Consider the following 13,426-nt stretch of genomic DNA (forward strand, 5'->3'; position numbering starts at 1 on the left):
GTTTTATGCAGTTCTCTAATCAGCCGATCCCTTGACAGGAGCACAGTGCATAAAATCATGCAGATACAAATCAAGAGTTTCAGCTAACATTCACTTCAAACATCAGAATGGGAAAAATCGTGATCTCAAAGTGTGACTTTCACTGTGGCATGGGTGTTGGTTTGAGCCAGCTGGACTGGTTTGAGTATTTCAGAAACTGCTGATCTCCTGGGGTTTTCACACACACAAACAACAGTCTCTAGAGTTTACACAGAATGGTGCAAAAAACAAAAAAGAAAAAAAAAATCCTGAGTGAGTGAGTGACAGTTCTGTGGGTGGAAACAAATGCATTGTTGATAAGAGAGCTCAGAGGAAAATGGACAGATTTGTGGTTCAAGCTGCCAGGAAGGATATAGTAACTCATAGCAACTCTTTACAACCGTGGTGAGCAGAAAAGCATCTCAGCATGCAACAGCAGAAGAACACATTGGGTTCCAGTCCTGCAGCCAAGAACAGGAATAAGAGGAATAAAACACTTTGTTTTATACTATACTCATCTCATTATCTCTAGCCGCTTTATCCTGTTCTACAGGGTCGCAGGCAAGCCAGAGCCTATCCCAGCTGACTATGGGCGAAAGGCGGGGTACACCCTGGACAAGTCGCCAGGTCATCACAGGGCTGACACATAGACACAGACAACCATTCACACTCACACCTACGGTCAATTTAGAGTCACCAGTTAACCTAACCTGCATGTCTTTGGACTGTGGGGGAAACCGGAGCACCCGGAGGAAACCCACGCGGACACGGGGAGAACATGCAAACTCCACACAGAAAGGCCCTCGCCGGCCCCGGGGCTCGAACCCAGGACCTTCTTGCTGTGAGGCGACAGCGCTAACCACTACACCACCGTGCCGCCACTATGCTATACTATGTTTTCTACTATATTATATTCTGGGGAAGAGGAATAAGACACACTGGGATGTGCTATTATTGGAAAATAATCAACTTCAGTGTGCTATCACATCCCCACATTGATTATTTTCCAATATTATTTCTTGTCCTGCTTTATTACTTACAATACAATGAGAATTGTGTACTTCATAACATTAATATAGGGCGCAGCATGGTGGTGTAGTGGTTAGCACTGTCGCAGTCTCTAGTGTTTACACAGAATGGCGCGAAAAACAAAAAAACATTGAGTGAGCAACAGTTCTGTGGGTGGAAACAAACGCCGAGAGGTCAGAGGAAAATGCCCAGATTGGTTTGAGCTGCCAGGAAGGATATAGCAGCTCATAGCAACGCTTTACAACCACGGTGAACATAAAGCATCTCAGCATGCAACAGCAGAACACCACATTGAGTTCCACTCCTGCAGCCAAGAACAGGAATCTGAGAATCAAGAACAAGTTCCTATTAAAGTGGCCAGTGAGTGTATATTGGCTAACAAAGTCATAGGTTGCAATTGTACAGTAGACTATTTTAATGACAACTATATTTTATATAATGACAGCTGTATCTCAGAATGAAACTTTGGACTCATTTTGTGGTGACATGCAAGATTTCTGCATTCACATTTGCATGACCTGTAGTTCATCACACACTGGATTACAATCCATTCATTCACTTCTGGAAACTGCTTTATCCCAGTCAGGATCTCAGTGAATCCAGACCATATCCCTGGGAACACTGGATGAAAGGTTGGAACACACCCTGGATTAGATGCCAGTCCATAGCAGGACCCCATGCATACACATACCGTATTCACACACAAAGCCTATCTATCATAGCCAATCCACCTACAGGCATGATTCTGAAATGAGGGATTAAACTAGTGAACCCTGAAAGGAAACTCATGGAACACCGAGAACAAGCAAAACTCCACATCGACAGTAACCTGAGCTCAGGATTGAACCCAGGAACCTGGAGCTATGAGGCTACTGTGTGTGTACCCATGCTTCTGTGTGTTTCCTCCAGAATTTCTCTGTCCAAAAACCTGTCGGTAGGTGAACTGGTTGCAGTAAATAGCCCATTCTAATGAATAAATGTGTCAGTGTGTGTGTGTGTGCATTGTGCCCTGCGATGAACTGGTGTCCCATCCAGGCTGGAGTCATCTCTCACACTCACATGTTTCTGGACAGGTTCTCTGGATGATTTTTAAATATCGGATTTTAGATAGATAGATAGATAGATAGATAGATAGATAGATAGATAGATAGATAGATAGATAGATAGATAGATAGATAGATAGATAGATATGTGTGTGTGTATCATCTCATCTCATTATCTCTAGCCGCTTTATCCTGTTCTACAGGGTCGCAGGCAAGCTGGAGCCTATCCCAGCTGACTACGGGCGAAAGGCGGGGTACACCCTGGACAAGTCGCCAGGTCATCACAGGGCTGACACATAGACACAGACAACCATTCACACTCACATTCACACCTACGGTCAATTTAGAGTCACCAGTTAACCTAACCTGCATGTCTTTGGACTGTGGGGGAAACCGGAGCACCCGGAGGAAACCCACACGGACACGGGGAGAACATGCAAACTCCGCACAGAAAGGCCCTCGCCGGCCACTGGGCTCGAACCCGGACCTTCTTGCTGTGAGGTGATAGTGCTAACGTGTGTGTGTGTGTACTATATATATATATATATATATATATATATATATATATATATATATGTCTGAGTGTGAGAGATGACTCCAGCCTGGATGGGACACCAGTTCATCGCAGGGCACAAGGCACACACACACTGACGCACTTATTCACTAGAATGGGTGATTTACCGCAACCAGTTCACCTACTGGCAGGTTTTTGGACAGAGAAATCCTGGAGGAAACACACAAGCATGGGTACACACACACAGTAGCCTCATAGCTCCAGGTGAACAATCCTGAGCTTGTTTATGCGGTCTCACTGTCAACGGTTGAGACCTTAGAGAGAAAGGTCAATAGCTACCTCTGAAGATGGCTGGGGCTGCCGAAGAGCCTGAGCAGCATTGCACTCTATGGACACAACAACAAACTGTAACTGCCCTTCAAATCCTTGAAAGAAAAATTCAAGATAGCAAAAGCCAGAGAAGTGGTGTAGTATAGAGACTTGCGTGATCCGAGGGTGGCGAACGCAGGGATCCAAATGAGGACTTTCAGAAAGTGGAGAGCACAGGATGTGGTTCAGGAGGCAGAGGCAAGGCTGCGCCACAGGAGGTTGGTGGGAGTGGTTGCTCAAAGCTGAGCTGGGCTAGGATCCTTCCCGATTGCTCAAATGAACACCGTCAGAGGGAAGGAAGGGCGTCACCTAGTCTAGGAGGAAGTGAGGGCAGCAGTGGAGGAGATAAGATCCTGCAGGGCAGTAGGGATGAAGAATCAGGGAGCGTGGACAAGATGGGAGGATGCGGTTGAGAGGAATGTGACCTGGGCTGAGCTCTGTAAAGCTGAGCCTCACCTATCAAATTTCTCATCCAGGCGGTGTACGATGTACTCCCAAGTCCAGTGAACCTGCACACATGGGGCATTGCAGAGAAACCAGTATGCCCTCTGTGTTCCAAGCGAGGAACTCTGGAACACATCCTCAGTTGCTGCAAAAAGGCACTTGGAGAGGGATGGTATCGATGGATGCATGATCAGGTCCTGAAGTCCATCGCTGAAGCCATCCTTGCCTCGGCACGGTACTGGCAGCTGTTGGTTGACATTGGACAACAGCTGAAGTTCCCCAGCCACATCGCAGCCACCACCATGCAACCAGACATTGTCCTAGTGTCTGAGTCAACCAAGCAAGCTGTGATGCTGGAGCTGACAGATCCATGGGAAGATTGCTTGGAAGAAGCTTTCAAAAGGAAGCTCTCCAAGTACACAGAGCTGGTTAACACCTGTCAGCAGGCTGGATGGAGAGCAAGGTGTCTCCCAGTGGAAGTAGGTTGCAGAAGATTTGCAGCTCATTCCCTAGTCAGAGCCTTTAGCAATCTGGGCATCGTAGGAGAGAGGAAAAGGAGAGCCAGCTACAGTATTACCAATGTGGCAGAGAGAGCCTCAAGATGGCTGTGGCTCAAAAGAGGAGAGCCATGGAGCCAGTAGCTAGCCACCTGGACACAAGCTGGGGTCTGATCAGCCTTGGCTGGGTCACCTGGAAAAGGGTGCATGATGATGAAAGACCTGAAACACCCAATGATTCCAGGAACATCACTGAGGATGTGTCCAGAGGCAGCATCAGAAGATGTATGTTAACAGTATATATATATATATATAAGATTTATTCTTTATATTTCAGATTATAGATAGAAGTATATACTTCAGATTTTATTCATAATTACTTATTTATAGCTAGTGTCCCCAATTAGTAGGTTACTTTTCGCCAGCTATAAGTTTGACACTTTAATTAAGTTGTTGATTGATTGATTGAAATCATCCAGTTAATCAAGGAATATATTGTATCATGTGGGAGAAAGAAGAAGCCTTTATTCACACTCAAGCACAGTGAAATTCCTTCGTCTGCATTTAACCCATCTGAAGCAGTGAACACGCACATGCACATACACAAGTGAGCAATGAGCACGCACACATACCCAGAGCAGTGGGCAGCTATGCTTCAGTGCCTGGGGAGCAGTTGGGGGTTAGGTGCCTTGCTCAAGGGCACTTCTGCCCAACCTCAGCCCATGGCCACCCCATGTTAACCTAACCACATGTCTTTGGACTGTGGGGGAAACCGGAGCACCTGCAGGAAACCCATGAAAACACGGGGAGAATATGCAAACTCTACACAGAAAGGCCCTCGTTGGCTGCTGGGCTCGAATCCAGAACCTTCTTACTCTGAGGCAACAGTGCTAACCACTACGCCACCATGAAATAATATAATAAAATGAAATAATACAGTATTAATAATTCTTCTTCTTTTCATAGAAAGACGAGATCAGCTTCTTCCTCATTACACTTTGGTCTCAGGTAGGACGTGTGTCCCAAAGTTTGGCTGTTAGACGTGATTCAGATCAAGGTGTAGTTGTAATTTATTTTAAAATATCTATTATTATTATTATTATTATTATGCAGAATCTCAAAACACTCATGCTCAAATTTGGATGATGTAGCTATCATGTCTCAAAGCTAAATTTCCTCCAACCTCCTAATCTCCATCCTTGTGCCTCATTTTTACACTCAGAGAAGAAATTAACATGTTTCGACACCCATTTTTCTTCAACGCCACCCAGCCAAAAGCACCACCGCCGCCTCTTATATACTTGCCTCTGGGTCGAGACGCTCTCCTGTGTCTCGTTCTCGTCCTCCTCCCCACCACACACACACACACACACTGTCTGAACCCTCTTTTCACAATATATGTCCATTACCTTGTCCTGCCAACTCTAATGATCCTGTCTGATGATTCAAAGGTAATTAGAAATGCTATTATGCTCCTCTACAGCAACCTGATCTGCTCACGGCTCAACGGGAGCCGAATTATGACTTTTTTTTTTTTTTTAATGGACAAAATCAAGTATACAGATTAATATTCTATTTTTATCCTTTTTTGTTTTGCTTTTTCCTGCATCTGTCAAATTCACTTGTGTGTGTGTGTGTGTGTGTGTGTGTGTGTAGTGTATGTTAATGCCACAAACGCCAAGTCAAATTCCTTGGACATGAAATCTTACTTGGATGTGAAAACAAAAATTGTTTGTTTCTGAAACCATGCCTTGAACAGACTGGTATGCCTGAGGATTATTACATGTCAATGCTAATTTAATTTAGAATTATAATGCTTAAAAGGATTCAAGGCAATCATGTTTATTTACATCGAATCTGCAGGAGTGGATCAATGGTTTAATAGTATTAGTGTAGATCCGGAGTAGGAGCAGGCCACGCCCCTTTGTCCTGACCACAACCAGGGTTACATATTAAACAGTATTGACATAGGATTGTGCTGATTGATATGTGGGACATATTTTAATAAACAAACTGGCTTTAATTAATGCTAATTAATGTAATCTATGTTCTATACATATATAGATAGATGTCAGATGCTTAAAAGTGCATGTTTGCTAAAGACTGTGTGATAAGTAAGCAGTATCAGAATGGATGTAGATAATGAGGTTCCTACGAGGATGTGGAGACAGATTAAAGCACGAGAAGCAAGAGAAGTTCAGTTCCAGCTGATTTTATTTCCTTCTGGAAAAAAGACAGTTTTTTTTTTGTTGTTTTTTTAAATTTTTTGTACAGAGGTCTGACAGGCAGTGACTTGACACAATTGGCTGGCTTTGAATTCTCTACTCAAACGTGATATGGTATGGCAAGACAAAACAATATTGTACACAGCATATTGCACAAAATGAAACAATATTAAAATGTATATAGGCCTATTTATCCCAAAAAAGTCATGAACAACAACTTTAAACATAGGGACGTATAAAGATATATGTTCAAAGTGCCTGGTGTGGCAGGTCATTGCCACACAAGCACACAGTCTTTTTACTTTATTATACAATCAATGTACATTAAAAAGAAAAAAAAATCTTCACGTTGATCCTTTTGCCTTAAACACAACAGCTCTACGTGAACCTGAATTTTTTTTTTAAAAATACGAAACGCTAGTCGCCATGCCGTAACATACTAAAAACGATTAGCTACATTTAGCCAACAAGTAGAAAAAGATTAAATATCCTTGTAACATTTAGGAGTGAAAGCATTACTTCATGAAATCATATAGGCATTTTCGAGCGTGTTCAAATTACATCCAGTGGTTTTTAAAAAATGACGGATTCACTGATTAAAGCACAAAGAAATTGTCAAAAAAAAAAAAAAAGGAAACAGTATTTCCCATAAGGACACTGATGCTTCCGCTACATACAGTCTCATTTGCATGGCTGGTTGAGAAATTGTGATAGTGTGTCTTTAAGAAATCTGTGGATCGACACTGTAAACAGATCATTTGTTTGTTTAGATTTTTTTGTTTGTTTGTTTGTGTTTCTGAGACAAAATCTTAATTGTACAAAAATACACGTAGAAAATAACAGCAACGATTCGTCTCCCGTCCGTTAAAATGACACGATGCGGTTTCTAGCCCTTGAGAAAAAACAGAGATGTAGCCTACATGTTGCATCTGGAGGCTACATGACAAGACAGACTGGTGTACTGTAGAGGGGGAAAAAAACAAACAAAAAAAAAACCCCAAACAAACCAGGAGCTTTAGGCTACCAGACATGCCAATGTGGCTAACAGTGAATGGAAATCAATAGCCACCAATATAGCATGATGTCATTTTTCAATACAAAACAATATCATAACAATAGAGTTCAATTTTTGTCTGAAAACAAACACAAAGGGGGAAAAAATGCAAATGCAAACATCTGGAGCATTATAAATACATTGGTATAAAATTGTTCTGAGCACAAACGGGTTATAAAGGAGGGAATGGGATGGGATTGACAGGGAGGAGGGAGAGAGAGATTAGAGAGACGGAGAGAGACAAGGAGAAAGAGGGAGTGAAGGAGAGAGAGAAGGAAAGAGAGACAGAGACAAGGAGAGAAGGAAAGAGAGACAGAGAGAGGGAAGGAGTGAGAGAGACAAAGAGAGAGGGAAGGAGCAAGGGAGAGAGAGACAGACAAGGAGAGAGAGAGAGAGGGGAAACAGAGAGAGAGAGAGGGAAGGAGTGAGGGAGAGCGAGACAGACGGGGGAGAGAGATAAGGAGAGAGAGAAGGAGAGAGACAGAGAGAGGGAAGGAGAGAGAGAGGGAAGGAAAGAGAGACAGGGAAGGAGAGAGAGAGAGAGAGAGACAGAGAGAGAAAACACGCTTCTCGGACGAATTTTGGTCCTGATCTGTAGTGTAAGGAAAAAAAGCTGAACCGTCTGAGTTGCGCTTAAACACCTGACATCTCGTTAACGGGAAAAAAGCTGGTGATAGTTTTGTTTTGTTTTTGTTTCTGCTTAAAAACCGATTCGGCTCGCGCTTCACAGGCAAAACCGTCCTCATCATGCGTTCATCAGTTCATTCAGGAGTCCGGTTTAGTCACACTGTCCTCTAATCACTCACATCACATCAGCTTTTCAGTCCATCAGTGATCAGCTCATCGGTGTGAAAAGTCTCTCAGCCTCCTCTCACCTCACCTCCGCGCAACTTCTCACCTCTTTCCTGTCCATACAAACAACTTCCTCCAGCTTTCATCTTCCTCCAAAGGAGCACTGTCCTCTCTTTTTCCTTTCTGCAATTATGCTATGTTTGTTGTTGTTTTTTTGTTTGTTTGTTTTCATCTGCGTGTCAGAACCCACAGCGTTTTAATATGAAACAGGTGGGAATCGCGTCGTTCAGTCGCGTCGCCCGTCGCAGGACGCTTAACATTTTTTTTTTCGTAAAATCTGGGCTCAATACGTGAACACCAGGTTAGAGATGGTGGACTCGAGCCAATCCCCCGAGATCATCTCGCTCACCTCGGGCGTGCAGTAGTCCGGGAACTCGAAGTGCGAACCGGAACCCGACTCGAACCCGAAGTCCAAGTCTCGGTCCAGGCACGTGTCGCTACCGAATCCGCTGCTAAAGCCACCGGGACTGGGGTCGAAGTCCAGAGGGTCATCTTCAAACTCTTCATCCGAGGAGTGTGAGGAGGAGGAAGAGGAGGAGTGCGAGGCGGACGGGGTCGGAGAGGAGGCGCGGGCGTGTTTGAAGCGCGTGCTCGCGTCATCGTAGAGGCTCGGAGGCTCGGCGCACTCAGCCGAGCTGCTCAGTGTCGGGCTCGCGGGCACGGCGGCGGCGGCCGAGGGTGCGAGGCTTTCCGAGCCCGAGTGCGCGCGCTTCACAGACTTGCCCGGTATCTGCTTTGCAGCAGACGCTGCTCTGGGTTTATACAGCGCATCTTCGAGAGAGCCAGACTTCTTATGCGTCCTGCCAGGAGATTTATTATTCGAACCGTGGCTTTTTTTCGACGATGACTTCCCACCATTGCTGACCCCTTTGTCTGTCTTTTCTCCGCCAGCTTTGCATGCACCACCGGACGTCTTGACCTTCTTCCTGGGCCGGTACTTGTAGTCCGGATAGTCTGCCATGTGTTTGAGTCTGAGGCGCTCGGCCTCGCGGATGAACGGGATCTTGTCGCAGTCTCGCAGGAGCTTCCAGCGCTTCCCAAGGCGCTTGGAGATCTCCGCGTTGTGCATGTCAGGAGACTGGCCCATGATCTTGCGCCGCTCGATCTGAGACCACACCATGAACGCGTTCATAGGCCGCTTGATGTGGCCGGTTGGCGTCTTGCACCACGCTACATCCCCGGGCGCGTGCGGGGAGCCCGGGGTCCGCGATGCGTCCGCTTCCGCATCCATCTCACCGGAGTCGGTACAGTCGATGGGCGGCAAATCTGGATTGTTCGCCACCATAACCATTCAGTCCAACTTTTTCTTTTTTTTTACAATCCTGCTGGTGCAATAAAATCACTTTGCACTTCAGATCCGTTCTTCCACAGTGCACAGGAACGCGTGCGTAAAAGCGCATGCAGAGCGCACCAAAAAAAAAAAAAAAAAAGTTCGAGGCGCGGTGCTTTTCTGAGATTACAGAGAAGTTTCAAGAAAAAAATAGCTTTTCTTTAAAAAAAATAATAATAACAATAATAATAAATAAATATAAAACGATAGCACTCAGCTGCCAGTGCGACTGAAAACAAGGCCAGAGCCGCTCTGAATGCAAAGCAGGTTAAGAAGCAAAAATAATAACTTTATTGGAAAGAGAGAAAACTCTTCAGCATGCTTCGTCTCAGCACCATGCGGCAGGTTTGAGCCACTGCGCTCTTTCATAGTCCGGATCTTTCTTTCACCGATCACAACTTTAAGATTTGCAGCTCGGCGCCTCCGCCCGGCTTTATCCTCCCCACGGTGGCGAGGCGAGAGGAAAACAGCCAATCAGCTGCTGTCGCTAGCCTGTCTTTGCACGAAACCACACCCCTTAACGCCCATTGGCTGAATATAGTATCTAATAATAATCGGCGCGTGCAATGAGGAGCTTTATGTCTGACCTCATTCCTGTCTACACTGCAAAATTTGGTTTTAAAGGTACATGTTTTCTCTCTCTCTCTCTCTCTCTCTCTCTCTCTCTTTCTTATTCCCCCCCCCCCCAAGACAAGTGACTTGTAGTACACGAGCCTGACCAGTTTGTTAGGTCAAGTCACCTTCTCTTAACTCATTAACAGCTTTCTTTTTTAATTTATGACATTTTATGCAATTGTTTAGTCTATTTACATTTATTTATTTATTGAGTATTATACCTTAATTAAACTTTATCTAAGAATCTACCTTCCCTTCGTTGTTCTTCCTCGGCCGTCCGTCGTTTCGATGATGCCTAGTGGTTAGGTGATGCAGGAACGCATGTGGCCATGAGACCTGCCTTTGATTGGTACGGCCTCTGGCAACTGGGACAGATGAAGTCTGAATTAGTCGCAACGGTATGCCGTTTCTCATGAGCCCGGATGTAGGCTTTTCTTTTCCACTGCATTCTTTGCCTTCTTGATGGTGCAACGTCATTTTCCTCGGTCAAGGGCCTGCCTTTCCCAGGTGAAGTCATCCACTCCAGCACTCTTCATGTGTCTTTTGAGGACACCCTTGTATCTCAGTTTCTGACCTCCACATTTCCTCTTGCCAGTACTCAGTTCTCCATACAAGACTGGTTTGGGGAGTCGGTAGTCAGGCATTCACCATACATGACCAGCCCTTTTATTATTATTATTTATGGAGTGCACTACTTTCACTCATACTCTGAAAGAGAAGACATGTGTGCTCTGTAAACATCCATCCATCCATTATCTGTAGCCACTTATCCTGTTCTACAGGGTCACAGGCAAGCTGGAGCGAAAGGCGGGGTACACCCTGGACAAGTTGCCAGGTTATCGCAGGATAACGCTGACACATAGACACAAACAACCATTCACACTCACATTCGCACCTACGGTCAATTTAGAGCCACCAATTAGCCTAACCTGCATGTGTTTGGACTGTGAGGGAAACCGGAGCACCCGGAGGAAACAGCATGCAAACTCCACACAGAAAGGCCCTCATCGGTTGCTGGGCTCAAACCCAGGACCTTCTTGCTGTGAGGTGACAGTGCTAACCACTACGCCACCATGCCGCCCTGCTCTGTAAACACTCTACCCCAATTTTTTTTTTAAGACAGCCTACTGTATAGAGTACTCTTAAGGAGCATGTATAGGAGTATGCCTGAGAACCATAGTGAGTTATAACACTTTATAGGCTACAACATGACCGACACAGAATACCACAGACTGAAAAAAAAAAAAAAACAGTGATGAACAACAAAATCAAGCAGAAGCATTTAACTCCAGGTTCTAATCTTTTGGACTTGATTCAAAAATGCAATTTTCTCCACTAGATGTCGCAGTAGAGCCAATGAAGGCTTTTCTAAAGATCCTATAGCGACATGGTTATCAGAGAGAGAGAGAGAGAGAGAGAGAACATATATGTGAATATGCATTACGTAATGCAGTTAGAGGAGAGTGTTTTCTTAAATCCATCAGGCGCAGTAAAAAGGTTTACATCATTTCAGGAAAATAATCAATTCATTCTTCGCCTACTTTAAAAATTGCGTCTCAAAAGCCAGTGCTTTTAAGTGTTTTTGAAACAAAGCACTGAAAAGATATTGACATCATTCTGTAAACATGAATAGAAATGTAAGCGCATAAATACAGGGGAATTTGGGGGGGAGATGAGGAGTGCTGGACTCTAATCTACGCTTTAAAGGAGCAGTCGGTAAAGTGGGGTCCTGTGAAACCCATCACTATTAAAGATATCTGAATCAAATACGAACATCAGTAATAAACAAAATAATCAGGCTGTAATTAATGTCAGCCTGGACCTGATGTGTTCTGTAGGTGGCAAGTTCCAGTTAATCACCAAATTACTATTGTGCACGTACGCATTTACGCATCTCCCATAACCCGGTACGGAACAGAACAGTACCGTCACGTATTTTAATGTGATGTCACGTATTTTCTTATATTTGCCTTCCGGGTTTTTATATGCTGTTCTGTCCCATGTGTAACAAGTGTTCCGTCCCGCAATACCATTTTTGTGACATTTATTTACATAATGTATAATCTTACCTTTTTTGTTCCAGTTTCACAGAGACATCCGTCACGTCCACCATTTTATTAATCGGTACTTACATTAGTCATCCCGCCTTTATAGATGAACCCGTTCCCATCACGTATGATAAATAAAGTTAGAAGAAAAACAAAATATATTGTTTAGTTGGGGCGGAACGGTGGTGTAGTGGTTAGCGCTGTCGCCTCACAGCAAGAAGGTCCGGGTTCGAGCCCCGTGGCTGGCGAGGGCCTTTCTGTGCGGAGTTTGCATGTTCTCCCCGTGTCCGCGTGGGTTTCCTCCGGGTGCTCCGGTTTCCCCCACAGTCCAAAGACATGCAGGTTAGGTTAACTGGTGACTCTAAATTGACCGTGAGTGTGAATGGTTGTCTGTGTCTATGTGTCAGCCCTGTGATGACCTGGCGACTTGTCCAGGGTGTACCCCGCCTTTCGCCCGTAGTCAGCTGGGATAGGCTCCAGCTTGCCTGCGACCCTGTAGAACAGCATAAAGCGGCTAGAGATGATGAGATTGTTTAGTTGTTTTACTGTCAAAACACAGGATTTATTTGTGATGTCATGCCGAGGTATGTTCCGTAATTGGAGTTCTGGGCTTTTAGATCAATTTCGATTGAAAATATTGTGAATATAACGTTAATACAATGTGACGGGATATAATAATACTGGATAATCAAAGAAGACATGAGAGTGATACGTGCGAGTACAAGATGTTAAGTATGAAACCTCTGAATATTTAGAAAATGTAATGTTATTGTAATGTACCGTCCCGTTCCGGTTCATACTTTCCGTACCGGGTTATGGGAGACACCCATAATAATTATTTTTTAATAATTAGATTCATAAAACTATACTGATGACATTCATGAAAATTATTTAACACTGAAGAGAGCCATGAAGCCATGGGAGCTTTGAGAATATATGGTTAGTAATGTAAAAGTAGTAGCTTTAAAGTAATATAATTGAACTTTAAAAACCACTGTCATACTTTTGATAGTCCATTTAAAATGTTTATGCACTGGCGAAGGAACCAAAAATGTACCAGGACATTTTGCATGAGATTAGCACAACATGAGAGTATTACATACAAGGCTACATAATTACAGTACATTCATTCATATTGAGTAAGCGTTTTATCCTGATCAGGGTTGTGCTGGATTCAGAGCTTATACCTGGAATACACACAAGATGGGATCGCAGTCCATCACAGGGCACACATTGACACCTAGGGGTGATTTTGGAGAGGTGTGAGGACACTGGAGAAAACTTGAGATGAACAGGGGAAATTCTACACAGCCAGGATTCTCAGCTCCAGGGGATCCTTGAGCTGTAAGGACTTGAACAATACAGTGAAACATAATTCAATAAACGTT

At 44.2% G+C, this 13,426-nt stretch overlaps 1 protein-coding gene across 1 annotated transcript; it reads right to left on the reverse strand.

Annotated features, from left to right (window-relative positions):
- Positions 1 to 6,110: 6,110 nt before the first annotated feature.
- On the reverse strand, positions 6,111 to 9,786 carry sox4a (SRY-box transcription factor 4a). The gene has a single exon (XM_060904690.1). It carries the CDS (start codon positions 9,334 to 9,336, stop codon positions 8,329 to 8,331), a length of 1,008 nt encoding a protein of 335 aa, XP_060760673.1. The 5' UTR covers positions 9,337 to 9,786; the 3' UTR covers positions 6,111 to 8,328.
- Between the last annotated feature and the right edge of the window lie 3,640 nt (positions 9,787 to 13,426).

The sequence above is a fragment of the Neoarius graeffei genome, chromosome 22 (genome assembly GCF_027579695.1).
Source record: "Neoarius graeffei isolate fNeoGra1 chromosome 22, fNeoGra1.pri, whole genome shotgun sequence".
Lineage (NCBI taxonomy): Eukaryota > Metazoa > Chordata > Actinopteri > Siluriformes > Ariidae > Neoarius > Neoarius graeffei.